Genomic DNA, 24226 nt, shown 5'->3' with positions numbered 1-24226 from the left:
TTCTGGTTAGGATACATAGATGCTGTGTGAAACAGAGTATTTTTGTTTTAATTTACAGCCAGATGAGAAATCTTATATTTTGTTCAAAAGGATAAATCGTGTATTTGAGACTGGCATACCAGTCTTCTTGTGAATGTCTGTACTTGAGTGGGCTTTTTCCCCTCTGGCTCCAGTCCCTTGGCCATTATCCAACATAAGCAATCTACTGAAAATAGTGTGAGGTGTAACTCATTGTCATTCAATGCAAGTGAAATCTTTAGGTGAACATTAGTCACTGTTTCAGACATGTTAGCTTGAAGTGGAAGCAGTCAATTATAGACTTAGAGGTTTTATGGCTACATTATTACCATCATACTATTAGGTTTTCAGTAGTAGCATTCTGTTTGATCGATCTCTGCCAAGACATTGATGGATAACTTTGTTCTTCAAATGTCAAATATGTGGGACTTCTATATTTTATATATTTACTGACACACTAACCTACAGTGGAAATCTCTCCTCTCTACAGTATTTTGCTTTAATAGATTATCATGATTCATATTGTTTAAGGTCTCTTTTTTGCTTTTAATGGCATTCTTAATCTCACTTTTTCCTCATGCTGTTGAAATGCAGGTGAAACCATACTATTTTATTGGAGTTTCACTTAATGAATGTGTGGAAAGCATCTTTGGTTTACCAAGACCTTGTAGAACAGAAGTTGGTGTTATTAATGGTGGAAATACACATACTGTGCCATGGTACAGAATGGATTTGGACAGTTGGATTTTTTTTTCAGTATATTGGTAGGGTGCACTTTTTACACCTCTAGTACTAACACTAATTTTAAAATTCAAGGTTTAATTTGGGTCCCAAGCCTTTAAATTTGCAGCTGTTTTTTTACTAAATATATGAAGATTATATGTGTAGTCAAGAATGAAGTTCTCAGTACTGAAGCCTAGCATTTAGAAAGATACAGATAGAACAGACTTTAATTTCTTTTGCAAGGGGAATATATGAATACTATGACATAATATATTTGTAAAACATTATAATAGTGAATATTTATTGTCATTAGACATTCTACTAGTAGGAAAACGTACCTAAGTTGCTAGTAATCTTATATTTAGCAACAGCATATCTCCAGCTGGGATCTCAGCTGGGACACAGTAGATATCATCAGCTCAGCTGAATTCTCATAATCTGAGCATGGTCAATATTTTAACGGCCTTCCAGAGAAAGCCTTGTTGTTTCAAGAAAGTATTTTTGTGATTCACCAGTTTTGCAATAGTCCCTCTAAATCAGCACTGAACCCCAGTGCCCCAGCATGATGGGCACTATATTGGTGGTGGTATCACTCAGATGAGGCGTAATAATTGAAGTCCAAGCAACCTGTGATTATTAGAGCCTCAGTAGCACTTTTCACCTGAATGGGCGTGTAGGGTCACGGTCCTGAAAAAAATTCCAAATTGAATAATAATAATGTGGTAACTAAATTCTTCCTGTAGTTTAGATTGGCAAATTGTTCGCTTCCCCTCCTAAAATCTCTTAGGCAGTGTTGCTGGTGCTGTGAAGCTGCAATTCTCCACTCCAAAAGTGGCTGCATTTCTATGGTGTGTGAAATAGGATATATAAATGTAAATTATTGTTATTTTACTTGTTGAGTTTCACTCATCACCAATTAAGAGGATATTTATTTTAATTTCGTGCCTGTAAACCAAAGTAATTAACTTCAGTTTATTATTATATTAAACTTGCCTAACATGTCCCATTATTTTTTTTCACTGTTTTTATGTGTAAACCACTGACGGTCCTTTACTCTTGTTCCTTGAAGACAAGGACTCTGGTCAGGGGAGTTGAATGTAAGGCCCGATTCAAGATAGCACTTAAACACATGCTTAAGTTGATTTCAATGGGACTTAAGCACGTGCAGAATTGGGGCCAAAGGCCCTGATCCAAAGTCCTCTGAAGTCAATGGGAGTAGAAGTATTGTCTGCAATAGACTTTAGATCAAGCCTTAAATAGACACATACAACTGAGGCATGAGGGATGGGATATAACACCAAGTCAGCTACGGAGCATGAAATTAGCACATCAGATCCCTGATTGTTTCTATCACCTATTTTGTTAACAATTGTCTGAGGGAAGGGTGATGTTTTCTAAATCTAGGAGAAGTATGTTTTAAGAAGGTACTTTGAGAGCTGGCAATGGCATGCCAGATCGGGGTCAGGGAGGGCAGTCTTTGGGCATCGTGTGCTGCAGGGAAGAGGGCTGAGAGCTGGAGAAGGCTACAAAGGGAGCAGGTGGTCATGCATCTTTTGTGGAGCAAAGAGAGGAGTGAAAGGAGGCTAGAGCAGAGAGATAGGCAAGCACGTGGTTTAATTGATTTGAAACTAGCTTAGCAGCTGCAGGTTAATGAAAAACAGAAAAAATATATACAGATGGGTAATGTGCATCATATATCCCTCCCTCCCCTTCAGTTCTATTTTTGTTCTATACTGTTCTATCTTCAGCATGTGCACAATAGAGCAGTGGCCATTATTATTTCAACACTAAGTCATAAGCACAATATCATTCAAGTAACTTACTATGTTCGAAAGTCTCTTCTTTCCCTGTCTTCTACTAAATACACCTGCATCAGTGTACCTTTTTTGCTTGACCACCGGCTTTTAAAATCCCAATACAAAGTAACTAAAGCTTACTCTAGCTCACTGAAGCTGATCAGTGAGAAATCTATGAATAGACAAAAGTAACCAATATCATTGACCTCAGTGGATAACTTGCAATACATTACACTGCATTTATTTATATTCAACTGGATTGTATTGGACAAATTAGCAGTGAAAAGAACAGCTGGTGGTAGATTAATGGAATGCAAATCTGATTGTTCAGTAAATAGGACAGATAACTGCCGCGATTAGCAATAGGAAAAGGGGGATAATGCAGTGTCTCTATAGCTGCTATGGTATTTGCTGCTTTCTATGACTCTATTGCTCTCTCTGCTGCAATGATTGCAATCTTAGCCCCACCTCTACTGCTGCTGTCATGATTACAGCATCTGCTCCTGTCTCTGCTGGTGCTGCTAGAACTGCGATTTTAGTCTCTCTTCTTCCCTTTACTGATATTCCTTTTGCCATGACTACTGCTGCATGTTCCTCTACCTGACAAACTGAAGAAGAATTTTTGGGAAGGTAGGGCTTTCCTGTGGGTAGTGAGGGAAAGGGGATTTCTTCTTCCTCCATGTTTAATATTTTTCATGTTTCTCTTTTTTCATCACTTTGGCTGTTATTGTCAGGTTTGATTCTCACTCACTTCCCCAAGCCTCCCTCCTCTGATTTTTTTTTTCTTCCAAAATGAATAATAGCACAAAGTAAGTATGATAGCGTTCCTTTTAAAGACTTTCCTACTTTGAGTATTTGCCCCAGTTAGAGATCTCAGCAGTGAGCAATGGCATAGGTGAACTGATGCAAACCCCTAATATGGACATGCAAAGCTTCTATAAACCACTGTTGGACTGGTGGCAATTTATCCCAATGTCAAGCTGGGGTAATCTTCCCTGGTGCAACTCGAGGCTTATTGAGTTTTGCCTGTCTGCAGTGGGATAACATGTACAACTACACCAGTGCCTGGCCATCAACAGGTGTAATCCCGAGCCCAATTCAGAACAAGAGAATAAACGAAAATGATCAAACAGAAATGCCAGTTTTGCCATTTATAGTATTTTTCTTTTGAGTTTACTCCATGCCCTAACCAAGCCCTCTTCCTTCATCCTTTACTTTCTTCCCTTATGTATAAATGATGAATCTAAATGCTGCTGATCTCTTGGGGCTTTATTCAGACTAAAGATTCCCATACAGCTGAAGAGCCCAGGGAAGTTCTGTGATTTTGCCTGACTCCAGACCTGCACAGGCTGCTTCCTGTTCCTCTCCCTTGGAAGCAACTGCATAACAGCCCTTCCTGTCTCTGGTGGAGATTGTGGGCCAGATTATGGCCCTTGGCTCCATCCCTTCTATGCCACTTTGGTGGCGTAAGAGGAACTGAGAGCTGACCTAAGAGGTCAGTCAGGAACAATATATGGTCTCTTTTCCAGGTGTTTGAGGCGTTATGACTCAGGGTTTGGCTGGAGATGGCTGTGCTCTGGTCACCCCTGACTGGGTGAGCAGGTGCCCAAGAGGCTCATTTTAGCTGGCAATCCTTTAGAGCAACTTAGAGCAACCCTTAGCCTGAATGTCAATTCAGCACCCCCATCACCACCACAAAGTTAAGACCCTGATTTAGAAGAATGCAAAGGAGATTTCAGACCATCTCTCCACCTCCATCCCAGGTCCTGCACTGAATGCTGTTTGATCAGTTCCAGGGATCTGGCCCTGTGAGTCCACCCACCTCATTACCCTAGGGAAGTGCTGATTATACTCCGTGCCATACTGAAGTGCTAATAGGAGGTTGGGTGGTTAATCTACAATTGATTGGCAGGCAGCTAGGGAGAAACTGAATGTCTAGCTCATATGTCTTATAGACTGTATCTCAGTCAACAGCTTTCTATGAGTCTAGTGCTCTCAGAGCGCTGAGACAGGCCACTCTCTCTTGAATGGTCCCTTTGAACATAACTACTGATGCTAAACAATCTGTTCCAATTTGTAGTTAGCTGTGATGCTCAGAGTACTTTCCCAGACCTGAGGAAGAGCTCTGTGTGGCTCAAAAGCTTGTATCTCTCACTAATAGAAGTTGGTCCAGTAAAAGATATTACCTCACCCACCTTGTGTCTCTAATATCCGGGACCGACGTGGCTCAAACTACACTGCATACATCTGGAACTCTCAGTCAGTAAGGGGCCCTCCTCTGATCACCTCTCATGCTAATTTCCTCCTCACTTCAGCACAGTCATCAGATGGGGTAGGGGGAAGAAGTACCCTCCCAATCATTGTGGTAGGTTCCTAGACCTCTGCTGCTCGCTTCTCTGCTCCCAAGCAGCACTTCTTCCCACATATCAGGTTCAGTTTCTACCCACCATGTTTCATTATCAGGCAACCTTCCTCTGAATCGGTCAGCTAGTGTGTAGTTGAGGTACTTCCATTCTAACACTTAAAGTTGAGATATTAAAAAAATTGGACCCTAAAGTTAGGCTCGTAGGGAGGGATTTTCAAAAGCACCCAACTGAGTTAGGCGCCTAAGTTCCATTGGGAACTTTTGAAAATCCCACCCTTGAACTTTAAAAGAAATTTTGAAGTAACTTGGGAACTTTTTACCCCTTCTGTTTTGTTTTATTTAATTATTTATAAATATTTTTTACTGAGGCAAAGTTGCAATAAAATGCTAACGTCCTACATCATACATTACTTACTATTATTTCTTCAGGATCAGGTTAATCGTGAAAGAACCTAGCTAAAGATTTGGGCTTGCTGGCTCAGGAGCCCTCCTCCCCTGAGAATGCTAAAATGACCAAAATTCTAAATAGCTGTCCTCTTTTTGGCTCTTTTCTTGGGTATATACTTGGGCTTTTCCATTACAAGGACAGGCCCTATTGTATTGCAGTACAATTCCACAGGAGGAGAAGTCACATTTTTTGATAAAGTGCAATACACATTTTTGGTGGTAACCATAAAAAAAATGTTATTCTGTTTAAAATGTAGCTCCTTTACTGGAGCATGAAGTAAGCAGGTCGGGATCTCGAAGAAGCTGGCATTGGGACACAAGATGAATCTCTTTAATAATTTCTTGTCAAAACCATCTAATTCCAGAAATCAGTGGGAACTGCTGGATGCTCAGCATTTTTGAAAATCAAGCCACCCAATTTGGTAACCAAATATGGGCTTAGGAACATGTGGTTGGGGTCCTGTTTTTGAAAGTTTTAACTCGTGTTCTCCATTTGTTTATAAATTGGAGGACTTCTAGACCTTGCCTGTTGCAGCAAGTAGAATTCATCCTTTGGATTTCAGCTTCTCCCTCCATTTTGATATGCACGCTTTGCTTCCACTGTGTGAAAGACAGTTTTGCTGCCGAATATAGTTTTTTTCTTTAGTGTGAAAATTAATATGTTTTTATTTATTTATATTTGCCCAACATTTGTAGGCATTCACTTTCCATGTGAAACTTTTCACACAGCTCTTGATACATGTTAACAGCTTTGTTGTATAATGAAAATGAAAAAGCAAAACTAAAAAAAATGTCAGTTTTGCCAACAAGCCATCTTTGGAATGTCATTGTAGCATTAAAAGTATCTGTTTGGAAATTTCAAAATATTACAACTCAGAGCTGGCCCTGTAGTTATGTATTATAACAAATATGGTTGTCTGAAACTGAACTGAATACAAAAAGTCAAAGAACAGTAGGATAGTATCTGGCATAGTCACATAAGACATAATTAGATTATTAGAATGGTCTGTCTTAAGATGTCTATTGCTAAATTGAAATCCAATTATAGTTTTATGGCATTACTGAAAAATGTTTGGATATTTTGCTTGTCTTTGTGAAAGATCATTTCCTTTTAGTATCTGCTGCACTCATATCAGACTTATTTTTCCAAACAAATTTGACCTTAGTTATCTTGGAATCAGCCTTACAGCTCTGAGTTGTAATATTTTGAAATTTCCAAACAGATAAACAGCCTTACAATAAAACATATTTTGATTTTTTTATATCAACTACTAAGTATGTTTCTTAGCATTTGAAAGATCACATGAGAAAATAATTTACAAAATAATCCTTTAAATTGTAAACATTTGTATATACAATATATTTATGCCATCTTAATAAAATAAGAACATACTCTGTTTCACTGGAGTAAATCTGGTGAAACTCAGTTGAGCTCAGTGGATCAGTACAATGGATTTATGCCACTGTAAGTGAGAGAAGAATTTGATCCCTGATGTTCATATATAGTGAACATTAAGCTAGTGTGTCTAGAAAAAAATATTTGGGGCCAAATTCTGCTCTCAGTTGAAGTCCATGGAGTTATTCCAGATTTATCCTGAGAGCAGGTCTGGCCCCTACTTTTCAGTAATTGGCACCACTACAGATATAAAGCAGTTGTTAGTGTGCAAAGAGAAGGGCGTAGGAATTTCCTGCACTCCTGCCATGAAGATTCAAATGCTAAGTTTAAATAATGCATGAACCTAAGATTTTTATAATTGATCATTGTATGATTTATACAGAGTAATTAGAATTGGGTTGAGAGAGAATTTTCAAAAGCCAGTTTCCTGGTAGCCAAAGCCATTAAATAACAGTAAGCTGCCAAAACAAAAATGAGGTGGGAAGATAGCCACAAAATTCAGAGTGTCTATCCTGTATCTGATTTATAATAATCCTCATTGCATCAACATTTACAATACCTTCTTATTTGTAACCATAAGGACTGCTTGACTAAATCTAAAGATTATTTTTCATGTGATTGTTTAAAACCTAATCAAACATAACTGAAAAACTGCAAAGATTTAATGTATAACAAAACTAAAAGGTGCAGAAGGTTGAAAAGGTTAATTAAAAATATAATGATTGCATTTACTGAGAGAGAACTATTAATTACTTCACATCGGTGGTCATGTGACTTGGAAACCATTGACTATAGATATATATTTTCAGTGGTGTAACATGGTCTGTATTTTTTAAAATGCATACCTGTAACAGGAAAGGATAGGTATGGTTCATATTTGATTTTGGAACTCGTTTTGATTAGGGTTCATTTTTTAAAGTATTAGCAAAGATTTAGCCCCATATATAGAAGAGCCTACTCAAGTGTTACAGCAAAAAAATTCCCACTGAAGTGATTGAGAAAGGATTGCAGGATTTGGCTCTTTGATATTTCTAGTCTTCCAATTTTTCCCCAGAGGAGGTTTGCTTACAGCTTAATGCTTAATGGGGTTGTAGGTATGGGAGAAAAAAGGGCAGTAGAAAATTCATCATTATGTAATATAATCTCTGTCAAACAGTGTATATGATCAACAAAGTGAATTCTCAAGTGTCAACAAGCACATTTAAGTGTAATTTTTACCACGTCACTGGAAAAAGCAAAAAGAAGCTTCAAGGATCAATTACAAGGGTCACAACCTTGTATTATCTGATTTGCTATTATATTCATGCATGCTTTATTGGAATGGAACATAAACTTGAAAACTAGTGAGCTCAAAAAGGATTGCAATACTCGAGCAAAGAGCTGGAAGCTTTTTCCTGTTTTATTTTGCTGGGGCAGCACTTTGGAGTGAGCCCATTATAAGAGGGAAAACAGTAGTTATGTTAACATGGTAATTAATCAAGGCTGCGGAAAAGAGGAAACAAGTTGTGAATTCAATTCTGCAGTAATAAAAAGAAATGCTGAAAGTTACCCTGTAAATTGGCAAAGCTTTGGTGACCTGTCTCGCGCTGTCTTGTGAACTTTGTGTGCAGTAAATCTCTTATCATGCAGATGATGTACGTTGTAATATTTTCACATTTTATTCAATATAGCTGCATGTACAATTTCAGACTTAGTTCTGTCCACTTAGTATCTGACTAAATCAAAAAATATAGTAAATGGAATAGCTGGGCAGCATATGCAGTAACATAAGGTCACTCTGAATAGTCCAGGGGAAATTAATTAGAAGAGCTCTGCTGAAACCTTGGTCAGAGCATTCCACACCACAAAACCAGCCTCTGATTCAATACAGTGCATGAATTGTATATGGAATGACCGGAGATCTCTTCTCCAGAGGGATTTATTTTGTATAAGGTCCTTCTGATGCATAATTCATTCCAGATGCTAGTGTTGTGTTACACGCTAGGAGGAACTTCACATCCTAAATCCCTCTAGGTTAGGGTTGAAATCATTGCTGCAATATGTGAGAAACCATGACTGGATCAGTTAGCAGCTTCTGCAAGTTTCTTTGTTTAGCAGCTTCTGACTCTTGGGAGAATTACTTTGGTATAACTACATCGCTGAGGAGTGTGAAAAATCCACACCCCAAGTGATGTAGTTATACTAATGTAAGTGCCAGTGTAGACAGCTTTATATTGGCAGGAGAGCTTCTCTCGCTTACACAGGTACCGCCTTTCGCAGACATGGCTTAACTGCACTTACAGGAGAGCTCTCTCCCATCAGTGTAGAGTGTCTTCATTAAAGCGCTGCAGCTATACCAATGCAGCGTTTCAAGTGTAGAGTTGCCCTTTATCATTATATCTCTTCCTCTCTGTATAAGACACCTTGGGGGAAAGAGGTAAAACTAGGAATAATGGGCCAAATTCTTCTTTTTGTTAGACTGTTGTAAATCCAGACTAATTTCTAATGAATCTAACGGATTTAACCCAGTTTTACTCTGGTGTGACTAAAGTAAAAATTTGGTGGAAAACCTGTATTCTTCAATAGTGCAAGGAAAATTACATTTCCATAATTCATTCTGTTCATAGTAGGGACTAAAAGGTGATTGTACTCTAATGCAAATCTGAACAAAGGCTTTATGGGCTTGATCCTGAATCATTCAGTATAGTGGGAATGTTTGCATTGACTTAATGAGAGTACAGTCAAGACCTAAATGAGCACAGGTAACTTTTAAGCGTTCTCTATGTTGGGATTCCTCCCTAGGCCTTTTCCACTTGGCATATCCAGAATACCTCATCTGGTTCTGGTAGAACACTTTATCCAGTTCTCTGTAATCCAAGAAATCAGTTCCACTTTGGACTCATCGCTGAAATTCTTTATTGACATACAGTCAAACTACACTTGAGTTCATCGGGTTCAAGTATAGGGGGTGGGTACAGGGTACCAGTCCAAAGTACAAAATCATTAGTCAGTTTATATACGCATTCTAAAACAAACTGCCGCATGCGACTTCGACTCCACATCATGTCCTGCACTCTGTGATTGGCTCATTAGTTTTTGTAGCCAAGCCCCATTCTAGATCATGAGTTGTTCATGTGTTGCTTTACATTCTAGCGACAGATGCAAGCTATCACATATTGCTTACCATCCAGGAGGATGGATAGCTCAGTGGCTTGAGCATTGGCCTGCTAATCCCAGGGTTGTGAGTTCAATCCTTGAGGGGCCATTTAGGGATCTGGGGCAAAATCAGTAGTTGGTCCTGCTAGTGAAGGCAGGGGGCTGGACTCAATGACCTTTCAAGGTCCCTTCCATTTCTAGGAGATAGGATATCCTATATCCCTGTTTTCTACTAGCTACATCTTTTACATATTTACAGGGCTACAAAGCTATTGTAAATTCACGCCTTGTTCATTATTCTGGGCCACAGACATGAAACAGACTTAAACTATATTCAGCCTCATTGTGCAGTGATAAGTCTCCAGACCCTTGTTCCCTCTGCTTCCTTACTCTCCAGATTGCAGGGTAAAACAAAGGGGGCATTATGTAGAGTATGGGCATATCCGGTGTTGCCAACTCTTACAGTTTTAACATGAGGATGGTGACATTTGATGCTTTTCTTAAAGCACAGCTCCTAGAGACAAGTGATTGTGTGAGACTCTCAGCCTTAATTTTTTTAAAGGTAAGTTTCTAGCTCTCAGGTTTGCAGAAAAAGCATGAAAATGTGACCTCCGTGTGTATCTAAAAGCTGAGAAAGACGACAAATAGAATCCCAAAATTATATCTCATGATTTTTAAAGCCAGTCTCATGATTTCTGGAGACGTGACCCATTATTTCTGTACACTTGGGATTGGCAGTACATTATGTCTGAATAGATGGTGGTTTAGTTGCAACCTTTGCATGCCACTGACAAATGTACCCTCACACTCCCTTCTTTGTTTTTATTCCTTCTACAAAATATGAGTAAATTGGTGATTGCTGCAGGATCAGATTTTGCTCCTTTACTTATCCTGCTAGATAATTTCAACCTTTGGCTTTTACATGCAGCACTGTGCCACTCTGCTATGCAGGAACAAGCCCAGAGTAGTCACCAATAACATTTCACAATGTTCCCTTTCACCTAATTAACATTTACCACAAAGATTGCAGTATTCCCTGTGCTAAGTACACTGAATAGCCTCATAATGCTAATTACTTGCAAAGAGCAATTGTAATTTTAATGGCAACCACTGTAAATTGCTGTTTGTGTACTATAAGAAAATTAATATCTAAGTGTCCGTTTTGTTTATTCTAAAATTAATTTTGACACTTGTGTTTTGCAAAGAACATATAACCTATCTATCAAAGGCAGGGAAATTATCTCAAATGTCCTTTGAGTTAGGTGGCAAAAATTTTAATAGGGGCTCCCAGGATCTACGAAGCGTCTCTGCCAGCACATCACTGAATTAATGGGTATTAGTCAACACCTTCCTGGACAACCACAAAGCTTCACTAGGTGCACAGTGAAAACTAGATGCAAGAAGGATGAAAGACTGACAGTATAGGAAAAGGGGAGGATTTTCTGGCCTGAGTCTGTGATATCTGTAATAATGATAAAGAAAGTAAGATGTAAACTATTTGTCTTTTGAACCTAAAATGTATCACGTAGTTAATATCGGATAAGAGTCAGATTACTGCTTGTCTTCATAATTTACATTTCACAAAAGAGAGGCTAGCTGAAATTGTGGCCTTAAATGTTAGTACCATGCAAATAAACTGCAAGAAATTTTACAGTAAGTACTGTGCTATTTGTAGTTGCCAAAGGAGTTGAGGATAATTACATGATACTTTCACAATGTAAAATAAAACATAAGTAGGCTCAGTTAGTAAATTTTAAATTAAATATACATGATTTAAAGGCTCAGGAAAATCTGGCATTCATGAGCATGTTTGGTGTACATGTTCATATTCAATACAAACACTGTTGATTCTGATTGCATCCACTTTTACTCTAATGTAAGTATTAATTTTAAAAAAGTTGACTATGAATAATATTGTGATAAATATACTGTAGCTGGGTTCACAAGTAGCAAAATAGAAAGGACAAAAGGCAAGTGGCAAAATGCAGGCTGTTGCAGCCTTGAAGTAAAAAAGTAAATCTCTGTGCTATATTGAGTTGTGACACACAGAATAGTTACAGGTTGGACACAAAATGTATAATGCCGATGAGTGAGTGTAAATATCGCAGTAGTTCTCTGAACAATTTATACCCAGTGCAACTTTCACTCAGCATAACTTTCACTACCGTTTTATTATCACTGTGTTTGGCTTATGTACTTTAAGAAAATCATTAAAAATATCACTTTTGATTTTTTTTCTTGTCCCCCAAGGTGCTAATCTTTAAAGCACTTTTTAATTCCATAACAGCATTTATCATGTTTTGGACCCTTAATAAAATACCGCTCTATTGTGTTTACAATCATGTATGTTATGTTCACATCTTTATCTTTCTTATTTTTAAATAATTCTTTAGACTGTAGTGAATTATATGTTTGTGTTGGCATATATCAGTTCAGAACTCGTCCACAGATTCATACCAACTGCTTATCCTAGGACATCCTAGTTTAAACAGTTCAGTATAACATTTGCCTTCCAGGCACAAATAAGCATGTAATTACTCTGTAATCACATCATAATTAGTATGTACTATGCATATATTGCATAATTGTATGCTCTACAGATTATGTGGTAATTATACGTGGATTTAGCATATAATTCTATATGCTAAATAGAAAAAAAACTTTGAGTTTAAAGTAAAGGTTATAATTATATGCTGATGTAGTACAACATTTTAACATTATAATAATGTTAAGATTATCCCAAAACCAGATGTTTGAAAGTGATGAAAATCATTGTTATAGTTTGACATGCAACCTGAAGTCTGTGGTGCTGGCTACTGGCTCCTCAATGGCAATACTGGCATATTTTGGCTTAGTATCTGTTCCAAGGACTTTGGAATAATTAAAATTATGTCCTTTTAATTAAAATATTAGATATTCTATGGACCTGTCACAACTTGCTTCATCTGCATATGGAATTAGCTTTTCAAAAAACTGAGCTCTTGCTATTTATATACTTTTCTGGCTTCATCCCCATAGTATCTGAGCACCTTAAAAGCATTAATTTATCTTCACGTATCTGTCAAATTGAGAGCTATGTTATCCCCATTTTACAGATGGGGAAGTGAGACACAAAAAGAATTAGGTGACATGTCCAAGGTCTCACTGTAAGTCTGTCAGAAAGTTGGGAATCCGCTTCAGATCTCCTAAGACCCAGTCCAGTATCAAACAAAAGACCTCCCCTCCTCTCTAAACTAAGTATATGTGGTCTGGTGTAATATGATAGGGCCTGATTCTAATCTCACTTGCACTAGATCAACACTCTTTTGTGTTTCTGGGGGGGATAACTCAGTGGTTTGCACATTGGCCTGCTATACCCAGGGTTGTGAGTTCAATCCTTGAGCGGGGCCATTTAGGGAACTGGGGTAAAAATCTGTCTGGGGATTGGTCCTGCTTTGAGCAGGGAGTTGGACTAGATAACCTCCTGAGGTCCCTTCCAACCCTGATATTCTGTGATCAGATCAGAATCAGGCTAGTGATGCTGAATGCCAATTTCCAGTCCAGTGGTATAAATCCAGAATAACTCCAATGAAATCACTGCAGTTCTGGATTTACCCTACTGTAAGGGAGATCTGAAGTTGGTCTGTATCATGTGTTATGTTTTGACTATACTATCTCTCATCTAGATCTAGTGTTTAAACTTCAGACATTGAATGAATGTAAGACCTGATTGGTTCCTTTGGTTTATAGTGGAATGTTGTATCTGTGTACGTTTTTTTCATTTTATGAGGCGGATGAGACATAAACAATGGTGATCTATTTACTACACAGGAAAGTGGGATGAAGAAAGGCTTGGAATGTGCAATGTAAAATTATTCTACTGTGACTAGAACATATACCTGGACTGAAAATAGATATAGTGTTTGCTACGTTTGTGTTGGATCAGGCTTCAGAGATGTAGGTATGGGAGATGGTAGTGTAATGTGTTGTCTATTTGTATCATACTGCTACTGAGTGACTGGCCATATAAAGGCTGATGAGTCTCAGCCTCACTCATGGCACAGTCAACACTCCTCCCCCAGTGGGGGGAAATGAAGAGGGTCATGTGACCTAGTCATGCATTTGGAGTAGAAAAGGCTCTGAGAGAGGAGAGATTTCAGCAGCAGCCTGGAGAAGGCTGCTGTGGGCTTCAGGAGCAGGAAGGCTCCTCTTCCAAAGTAGAATGAAAGCAAATCCATAAATATAAAAATCCCAGAATTTGACTAGCTCTACCGTGGAGTAGCTTGAAAGACTCCAGGCAGTCGGACATGTGAGGGGCTTGATGAAGAAGGAAAGGATGAATATATGAACTTTTGAGTATTTTATTCTGGAACTATGCATGGTAAGAAAGCAGTCCAAGCTATTGCCTACAAGAAAGCCTTTGTGAATTACTGAGGAGTCCTGACTCTGAGGCAGAGATGCTGCAGGCCACCCCATGCTCTGGAGGCAGCGACCCTATTACAATTTATGGACTTGTCACATTGTTTTGCTGTTCATGCTTGCAACTGAAATGATGCATAATGGGGAGTTGTGACTGTTTCTTGGATCTACAGTGCTGGGTGGGTCCTGACTACTTATGGCAGTTAAAATTATTTGTCTACACTTAACTCCAATTTTCTTCATTGTCGAATGGTTGGGTTTTAGAAAACTTTAATATTCAGATAAATCTTATTAAATTTGCATATTGTATAATTCCTTACAACTTTCACAGTTACCTTAATGAGGTTTTTAGTCTGTGCATTTCCATAGCTTTTTATCCTTGTGCTAGCCTGTGACTTTAACACTGACTGTAACCGCCATAGACTTTGTAAGGTTCAGGGTGCACCTATGGTCCTTTTAAGATTACCTTGCTAGCTCTGTAGAGGTGAGCATGGAGCTTACAAGGTGTGTAGGATGAGCTTACAGAGCTAATAAGCGTTTGACTGCATATGCTAACTTTTCAAGTTCTGTGGACTAGGTACCTTGTAAACTCTGTATTAGTAAGCATGTAGTCTGTAAATTCTGCAGAATGAGTAGATAAACTTTTTAAGGGTTGGGCAGTATGGTTGTTGATGTGGTTATTGAATGGTAGTTATAGAGTTTTTGGAGAAATGACTAAACAGTAACCTGTGTCTTAATGTGTTCTTTCACAGTGGACAGTTTTTTCCATGTTGCAAGTCCATGGAATTTAATGCTACTGACTTTAGTCATCCTTCATTTTCCACCATTATAATTTTAGCATATACTCATGCACTTTCTCTCTCATTAAATTATGAACCAAGGAAACATAAGAGGTGGACACATTTTCTGGCAGCCAAGATTTCTTAGCTGACAAATATATGCTCAAAGTCTCATTAACTGTGAAATAGATACAAACATTGTAACACAATATAAACCCGATGTATTTCTTATTTTTTACAGTGGAGCCAGCACTTTCAAAGGGGAACAATTGTTTGGATGCAGCAAAAGCCTGTAACCTAAATGATACCTGCAAGAGGTTCAGATCTGCTTATATAACCCCCTGCACCAGCAGTACATCTAATGAAATCTGCAACAAGCGGAAGTGTCATAAGGCTCTCCGGCTATTTTTTGACAAAGTTCCCCCAAAGCACAGCTATGGGATGCTCTTCTGCTCCTGTCGAGACATAGCCTGTACAGAAAGGAGACGGCAGACTATTGTTCCTGTGTGTTCATATGAAGACAAGGAGAAACCAAACTGCTTGAATTTACAAGATTCCTGCAAGAAGAATTACATCTGCAGGTAAGATAGCACATGGCAGTGAAGTGATTAATGAGGTAGCAGGGAGAACCTTTGGAGCTGCTGAAATTGCCAAGACTCCGAATCAGAATTTCCACCAGGGAACAGGGCAGTCGGGGGGGAGGGGGGAGGAGACTTGACATCTTCAACTGAACAACAAAAGTCTGCATCTGGTTACAGAATATGTTTTCTCAGAAACCGTAACAACTCACTACATGATGGAATGATCTTTTACCCCCCTAGTAAAGATATAAAAACAGAAATCTCTTTCCTACAAAATTTTCTTGGAAACCTTTCCTTCACGTGTCTTCATGAAATGATGACTTAGAATATTTTTTTCATAACTGACAAGCTGCAAGAGCTGATGGGAAATTTTAATAATATTTGAACACTCTAACATTGCTTATGAATAGTAGTGTAACTGTTAGTGCAGGGATGGGCAAAGTTTTTGGCCTGAGGGCCACATCTGCATGGGGAAATTGCATGCAGGGCCATGAATGTAGGGCTGGGGCAGGGGGTTGGGGTGTGGGAGGGGGTGCGGGGTATGGGAGGAGGTGCAGTGTGCAGGAAGGGCTCAAGGCAAGGGGTTGGGGTACAGGGGGGGTGCAAGGTGCAGCAGGGGTTCAGGGCACGGATTTGGGGTGCTGGCTCCGGCCCGGCGCTGCTTACCTGGAGTGGCAGCGGTGCACAACGGGGCTCAGGCAGGCTCCCTGCCTGCCCTGACCCTGCGCCATGCTGCGCTACTCCTGGAAGTGGCCAGCACTACGTCCTTCGGCCCCTGGGGAAGGGTGGGAGGGCAGAGGACTCCGCACGCTGCCCTCACCTGCAGGTACCTCCCCCGAAGCTCCCATTGGCTGCAGTTTCACATTCCTGGCCAATGGGAGCTGCGGAGGACGGCCCCTGCAGGCGAGGGCAGCGCACAGAGCCTTCTGCACCCCCCCGCCCCAGGGGCTGCAGGGATGTGGTGCCGGACATTTCTGGGAGCGGTGCGGGGGCCACGGGGTTGTCAATCCTGTGGGCCGCATCCAAAGCCCTGAGGGCCAGATCCAGTCCATGGGCCATAGTTTGCCCACCCCTGTGTTAGTGGATAGTAGCCATAGCCAGGACCTTATTCACAGCCGTAGCATGCAGGTTGTTCATAGGGTTTTTTCTGCACAGTGTGGGAATCATCCCTCTCAGGGTGTGGATCTGTTCCTGCTGCAGTTTCAGAGCTGCAGTAGTCTTGGGACTGTTTTGTTCCCCCTCAGTATTCCCACAGATATTTGTGTTTGACTGATGTATCGGTAGTTGTTGATCTACTGGTCCAGCTCCCAGCCCTCTTCCTCCTCTGTGTACCTGGGCAGTGGGTGCCCCCAGGGGACATAGCTTTGCAGGGCAGAAGGGGTCCTCATGCCTTGAGCAAGCTCCTTGCACTGGTTCTGCTGCATACAGGGCCTTCTGTGCCTCTAGGAAACCTCGTACTCCCAGTTATATTCTGTATGTTTATATCAGAAAGCCCTTGTACTAATGCCGTATTTAAAAAGTTATACACTAGATTCTCATTAATTGCCACTGGGTAGATCCCAATGTGTATTACCCAAATATTGTGAATTAGCAATGAAAACAAACATTTTAAGAAGTCAAGGATACTGCAGTAAATTATTTGAGAGCGTTTCATATGTATTTAACTGCCCTGGAGTATATTTTATAGAAATAATTAATATGACTATGAGGCCTCACTATAGTATTCTACTATTAAACCTTTGGGCTGGATCCTAAAGTATGCCTGAGCTCTGCGCTGTGCACCTGAGAAGGTGGGTGGGCATAAATAGCCTTCTTCCCTCTCTGGCCCCTGTACCTCCCCAAGGACAGAGTGGACTGCTCAAAGTTGTGTCAATTGTAGTTGGAGTCATTGTGGATAGTTCTCTGAAAACATCCACTCAATGTGCAGCGGCAGTCAAAAAAGCTAACAGAATGTTGGGAATCATTAAGAAAGAGATAGATAATAAGACAGAAAATATCATATTGCATCTATATAAATCCATGGTATGCCCACATCCTGAATACTGCTTGTAGATGTGGTTGCCGCATCTCAAAAAAGATGTATTGGATTTGGAAAAGGTTCAGAAAAGGGCAACAAAAATTATTAGGGTATGGAATGGCTGCCTTATGAGGAGAAATTAATAAGACTGGAACTTTTCCGCTTGGAAAAGAGATGACTAATGTGGACGATAAGATTGAGGTCTATAAAATCATGACTGGTTTGGAGAAAATAAATAAGGAAGTGTTATTTACTCCTTCTCATAATACAAGAACTAGGGATCACCAAATGAAATTAATAGGCAGCAGGTTTAAAACAAACAAAAGGAAGTATTTTTTCACACAACGCACAGTCAACCTGTGGAACTCCTTGCCAGAGGATGTTGTGAAGACCAAGTCTATAAGAGAGTTCAAAAAAGAACTAGCTAAATTCATGGAGGATAGGTCCATCAATGGCTATTAGCCAGGATGGGCAGGGATGGTGTCCCTAGCCTCTGTTTGCCAGAATCTGGGAATGGGTGACAGGGGATAGATCACGTGATGATTACCTGTTCTGTTCATTCCCTCTGGGGCACCTGGCATTGGCCACTGTTGGAAGACAGGATACTGGGCTAGATGGACCTTTGGTCTGACCAAGTATGGCCTTTCTTATGTTGTAATTCCCCTGACAGGGCCATTCCAGCAGCTCAGTGTACCCAGAATGCAGCACACACTCTTCATCATGGGAGCAGGCAGTGAGTGACACAGAGCTAGCTACATTAGCTTTTCAACCAAGGATTCCTATGCAAGGAAAATCCCCAGCCGCCTGTTGAGGTAGCTTTTGGCCCCTCTACCATGCTACTGGTGCCAAGGTTCTGGCCTCTACTGAAAAATGGGGCAAGGCCACTGATTCTGAGAATTATGATCTGTAGGGACTAATGGACTAAGAAGTAGAGAGGGTTCTCTATTCTAGTTATAATAACGAAAGCTTATGCTCAAATAAATGTATTAGTCTCTAAGGTGCTACAAGTACTCCTGTTCTATTTGCATTCAGAAAGTGCATTTTCACCAGGTTCTCAAAATGTTTTTTCCAACATTATTTACCCTGATTTTAACCCTGGGTAATAGGGTTATATTATACTCATTATACTGATGGATAAAATAAGGAACAGTTAAATGACTTGCCCCAGGTTACATAGTAAATCACCACTGGAACCAGGAATAGAATCCAAGAGTCTTGACTTTCAGTCCTCACCATACAAACACATTGCTTCCTGCTAAGAATATGTACTTAGAATACAGTATACGCAAGGGGAGTTGGAGATTGTGGGGGGAAAAATGTTAAGGTTCACTGGCCTCTAGCATATCCCGTTAATGGGAAACTCAAATCCACAGACTTCTTCTAGAGCTCTTGTCACCATTGAATGGACAGTATCATACTTGAGTAAGTATACAGTGAACCACTTTAAAAGTTCCACCATTTTTCATTGATTCTACAGTTTTCAGTGACATTCAGTACCCATTTAGAGGAGACTAAAACTAGAAATGGTAATGTCTTTCAAAATGGTCTGAGGCTTTATTGGCATCCACTTGTAATTTGCTCCACTGCCTGTATATGTTCTGTTTTACTTCTTAATTTTTAATTTTGTATTTACTATTTTGATAAGCAGAACAATTATTTTTGTTAGGATGAAATGTCCATCTCATAAATTGATTTGGGTTCGATGAGATTAATGTGGTGACTTAGTCTACCCGCCATATTGCCAGGCAGGATTGATTTTCTTATTATTATTATTTATTACTATTCATAAGCCATCCCTGATAAATGTGATTCAAGCCTTAATCTGATTCCTATCCCCAGGGACTTATTCCACAGCCTCTCTTGGCAGCTACTTCTACTGCCCAAACTGTTCTCAGTTATAGGGCCAAATGCTACCCACATTCAGTCCCTGAGCTGAATATCTCAGAAAGGGTCAGGGAAGAGTTCTCTCTCCAACCCCACTGTGCACTGCTACTATACCTTACAAGTTGGGTTTCTGTGCATCCTGTATGTTTAGACCTGTGGATGCACATAGTCCTAAAACAGCTGGCCTCCTGTCCTTTACTTCAATCCTAAGCCCTTTCCTCCTTGTGTATGGCTTCTCTAGAGTTCCATCCTGCCTGCCATACCTCCCAGCGGAACAATGGTATTTCCACAGTATTTTCAGCCAAGGTTCCACTGCATTCAGTGTCTGTGGGGTGGATTTGTCCCATAAAGATTTTTCTAATATTTACACTAAATATGCCCTGCTGCAGCCTAAGTGCTGCCATTACTACTTCTGTGATTGTTGTCAGCACTGGTCAAATGTTGTCTCAGCGGCTAAGTTGTTTAATAGTATTTTATTTCATCCGATTTCATTAATCTTGCCCTGATTTTACGCCTTTTCTATTACATCACTGCACAATCCAGCTTGGTAAAATTGCGATTACCATTGCCCAAAGCTACAGCCAGCGCTAAAATGAAAATTGATTTCTTAGCAGGTTTCCTATTGCATTCCTTTTCATACAAACTTCAGTTCAGAAAGTTTGGGTTCTCTTCTAGCTCAGGGACCCACTGTTTTGTGGGTGTGGGTATGCAGAGGTACAGCACTCGTGTGGAGTGCACTGGCGGCATTGTGGGAGCGTACCAAAGTGCAGCAGCACTTCTATCTCCTTTCTGGAGGTATGACATGTCTCCTCCCTTCCCAGTTGCAGATGACCAACTGGTGAAGATAGTCACGCTTGACCCGCCCTACCAGGGGTTGTGGAGACTGATACTGACATTGCGTCATTCCCTGACCATGTTCTCATGGAGAGCAATACCCAATCTTATGGCTGCGCTGCTCCATATGTAAATGGTGGAGTACTCTTCTATCCCTCCTCCTCTGGCCCCTCTATACAGAGCCAGCCATAACTGTCCCCTAGTCTACTGACATGGTAGTAATAGGCTTTTTCAAATACCTTCACTATTTTTCCTCTCCAGGGAGACCAGAAAGAAAGGCAACAGCTCCCCACTGCTATAATGTTGAGATCCAGAAATAACCTGTCTATTTAGTGGTGCCAGAGCCTAAATTAAAATAATTTAAACCTGTGGACTTTAGGCACTTCTTTCTGACTCCAAGGTTTTTTTGTTTTGTTTTATTTTGAAGATAGAAGGAAAAAATAAATGAAGTAATACTTACAAACACATATTTTAACTACAGAGAAATCATCATTGGCAAAGTGTTGGTTATTTGCATGTATATCACACATAATTAAGCACTTTCAGTGTTATTCAGGACACTGGGGCATCCTTTTCTCAAAGGCCTCCTAAAATGCTCTCATACTGTTTACATGGACACCATTTGTGAATACAAAAGTTTGGGCCTGCAAACACTGATGCACAAAATATCTCATTACTGTACACAAATATCTATTTACATGTTTAGTTTTGGACATCTTTGAAAATGTCACCGTAGTTATGCAGAACACTGATTCTGTCATTAAAGCAGGGTAAGCACAGGAAAACAACTGGGCCAAACTACAGATACTGTCAGCCCATTACTGAGATGATAGGTTAATTAACTTAATTTTCTTCTTTGTTGTTCAGAAATGTACATAATCAGCTAGACAACATACACTTTTGAACAATGGAAAGTGGGACCAGAAATGTCAGTAAATACAAATAAGTTCTGGTTTATGTAAAGAGTCCTAATTTTCAGTAAATGGCCATGATGTCTTAAAAAAATTAATCAGGATGTTGAATAGTTTGTTTTTGTTATCACCTACCTAACTGCTACCTCTCCTTACACTACAGCTCATGTACAAGTTTGAAAACCAGTCTTTCAGGCATGCATTAAAAATGCTAATGCTCAAAATGAGCATTGGCAATTTCTTCTTATTCATGTTGATAAATCTTCTAAAGAGAATCGTCATGCTGTCTGAAGCTCTCTAAAACAGTGTGTGGTCCTGGCATAGTTAAAACATCAAAGGAACCCCATTTTATGAGCACTTGAGCCACAAATTGAAACTATTATGTCTTAGGATATCATTTTGCTTTAGATTAGAATGACCATACTGGGTCAGACCAAGGGTTCATCCAGCCCAGTATCCTGTCATCCGACAGTGGCCAATGCCAGGTGCCACAGAGGGAATGAATAGAACAGGTAACCAGCAAGTGATAATTCCCATGTTGCCCATTCCCTGCTTCTGACAAACAGGCTAGGGACACCATCCCTGCCCATCCTGGCTAATAGCCTTTGATGGTAGGGTTGCCAGGTGTCTGGTTGTTAACTGGAACACCCAGTTGAAAAGGGACCCTGGTGGCTCCAGTCAGCACTGCCGACTGGGCCATTAAAAGTGCAGTCGACAGTGCTGCCGGTCTAAAACAGCCTAATCCCTACCTCTCCTGGCACTGCGCTGCTAACCAGGAGCAGCCCGAGTTAAGCCTGCGCCCCAACCCCCTGCCCCAGCCCTGAGCCCCCCCCAACTCGGAGCCCCCTCCTGTACCCCAAATCCCTCATCCCTTGGCTCACCCCAGAGCCTGCCTCCCCAGCTGGAGCCCTCACCCTCCAGCACCCCAAACCCCAGCCCAGAGATGCCTCCTACACCCCGAAGCCCTCAGAGGGGCCCTCAGCCCCAGCCCAGAGCCCATACCCCCTCCTGCACCCCAACCCCCTGCCTCAACCTGCAGCACCCTCTTGCACTCCGAATCCCTCAGCTCCCCCCCTCCTGCACCCCATCTCCATCCCAAAGACCTCACCCCCTCCTGCACCCCAACCCCCTGCCCCAGCCCAGTGAAAGTGAGTGAGGGTGGGGAAGAGCGAGCCACTGAGAGAGGGGGAATGTAGTGAGCAGGGGCAGGGCCTCGGGGAAGGGGTGGGGCTAGGGTGTTCGGTTTTGTGTGATTACAAAGCTGGCAAGCCTAATTGATGGACCTATCCTCCATGAATTTCTCTAGGTCTAGCTGAAGGACAATATGCCACATTTCTATTGCAGTTACAATCTACAGTATCTCAAGACATTGTTTTCTTTATATAATGAAACTGTCTCTATTACTTGGGCCTTTTGAATAATATAGGTTTTGATTAGGTGCACCTTCCAAATCCTCCCAACTCATTAATAAGGTTCTAAGCAGAGTACAAGTGAATTGGACACATAATTTATTAAAAGAACAGAAAAGTAGCACAATATTAATCCATTCATACTGTCCAATAAAGATCAGAAGAGAATGGGAAATACAGTAGAACAAAATAAGTCAATTCTTGTTAAAATAAGAATGTAATTAAAAAATGTAAGTTTCTTATCCTCTACAGCTACTATACTCAAAATGGTCAAAGAAAGCAGTTTGGTTGATTTTTAAATGGAAGCAGCCAAAAAATACTTGACTAGTTTCAGAATCTAGATGCTCTTTTTTCCCCTTTGGCTAAGGTAAATGAATTATACATCATATTTAAAGATCAGGTTTTGCAGTATTGTAATTAGTAATTAGCACCTCAGTGGTGATTAGGACCATTTGGTGTTATAAAAAATAAAATAGCCAAGTAATTTATGTGCCCATGCAGCATCTAATTTAAACAGTATTTTTTCCCAATATGCATTGCATATTGTGGTACTGTTTTAGTGACTATAAACAAATGTCCCATTGCATATCTATGGATTGGTCCCTTCACATACAGTATAGGAAAAACTTCCTCTCTCTGAACTCATCTGTGTGGAATAGCTTCAGAATATGCAATACAAAATATGCAAAGAAGAGAAATATTTCCTAAATGTACAGTATATCTACACCATGTCCGTGCACAATAAATACTTTACAGCTTTCATATATTTGGTGCACCATATATTAATGGTGCTTGATGCTCAGCCGTCTCTCCCCAGTTGTAGATGAACACACCTGCACGTGTGTACCAATATCTGCAGTTGCAGGTCACAGATTCTGTGGTGTATACATTTTGGTTCCAACAACCTATTCATGCAAATTCAATTTTGCATGTGACAGCTCTGTGATCTGTACACACACATATACAAATTTTAACTGCAGATCACTAAAAATCAGAGGTTATATTTCTTAGAAGTCTGAAAAAGTGAACACAACCTGTAATGATTATTTGTAAGTCTTTTCCAGACCAGGGCCACCCAGAGGATTCAGGAGGCCTGGGGCAAAGCAATTTCGGGGGCCCCTTCCATAAAAAAAAGTTGCAATACTATAGAATACTATATTCTCGTGGGGGCCCCTGTGGGGCCCGGGGCAAATTGCCCCACTTGCTCCCCCCCCCCCCAGGCAGCCCTGTCCCAGACTTAAAAAGAATTATTTACCCAATAAAGGAACTACTACACCTATACCCCAGCTTCTACAAGACATGCAGAACTGCAAGTGCGTTTTGCATGCACTTTTTGAAAATGTGGGCTTTAACATGTAAAGTTACATTTAGGGTCTGTTTCTGTATTACTTGGCATTCAGAACTCCCATTCTAGTAATCTGAGCAATCCCAGTGCGTATGAAAGGCCAGGATCAGACATTTAGCGAACTAGGAAATTTCCTGCAGACATGTCCCCTCATGAATATGGCCTGCATTGTCTTCTAGTGGCTTCTT

The 24226-nt window shown here is 40.4% G+C and overlaps 1 protein-coding gene across 2 annotated transcripts in view; it reads left to right on the top strand.

Annotated features, from left to right (window-relative positions):
* The window catches only part of GFRA1 (GDNF family receptor alpha 1), a 181676-nt gene that overhangs the window by 101830 nt on the left and 55620 nt on the right, over window positions 1-24226 (top strand). For both annotated transcript variants that reach the window (XM_039547316.1, XM_039547317.1), the window contains one exon: window positions 15299-15638. In XM_039547316.1, the coding sequence (XP_039403250.1) occupies window positions 15299-15638 (340 nt within the window). The remainder of the gene's footprint in view (window positions 1-15298; window positions 15639-24226) is intronic.

This window comes from Mauremys reevesii, linkage group 7, assembly GCF_016161935.1.
Source record: "Mauremys reevesii isolate NIE-2019 linkage group 7, ASM1616193v1, whole genome shotgun sequence".
NCBI lineage: Eukaryota > Metazoa > Chordata > Testudines > Geoemydidae > Mauremys > Mauremys reevesii.
This window is presented reverse-complemented; position numbering and strand designations above follow the sequence as displayed.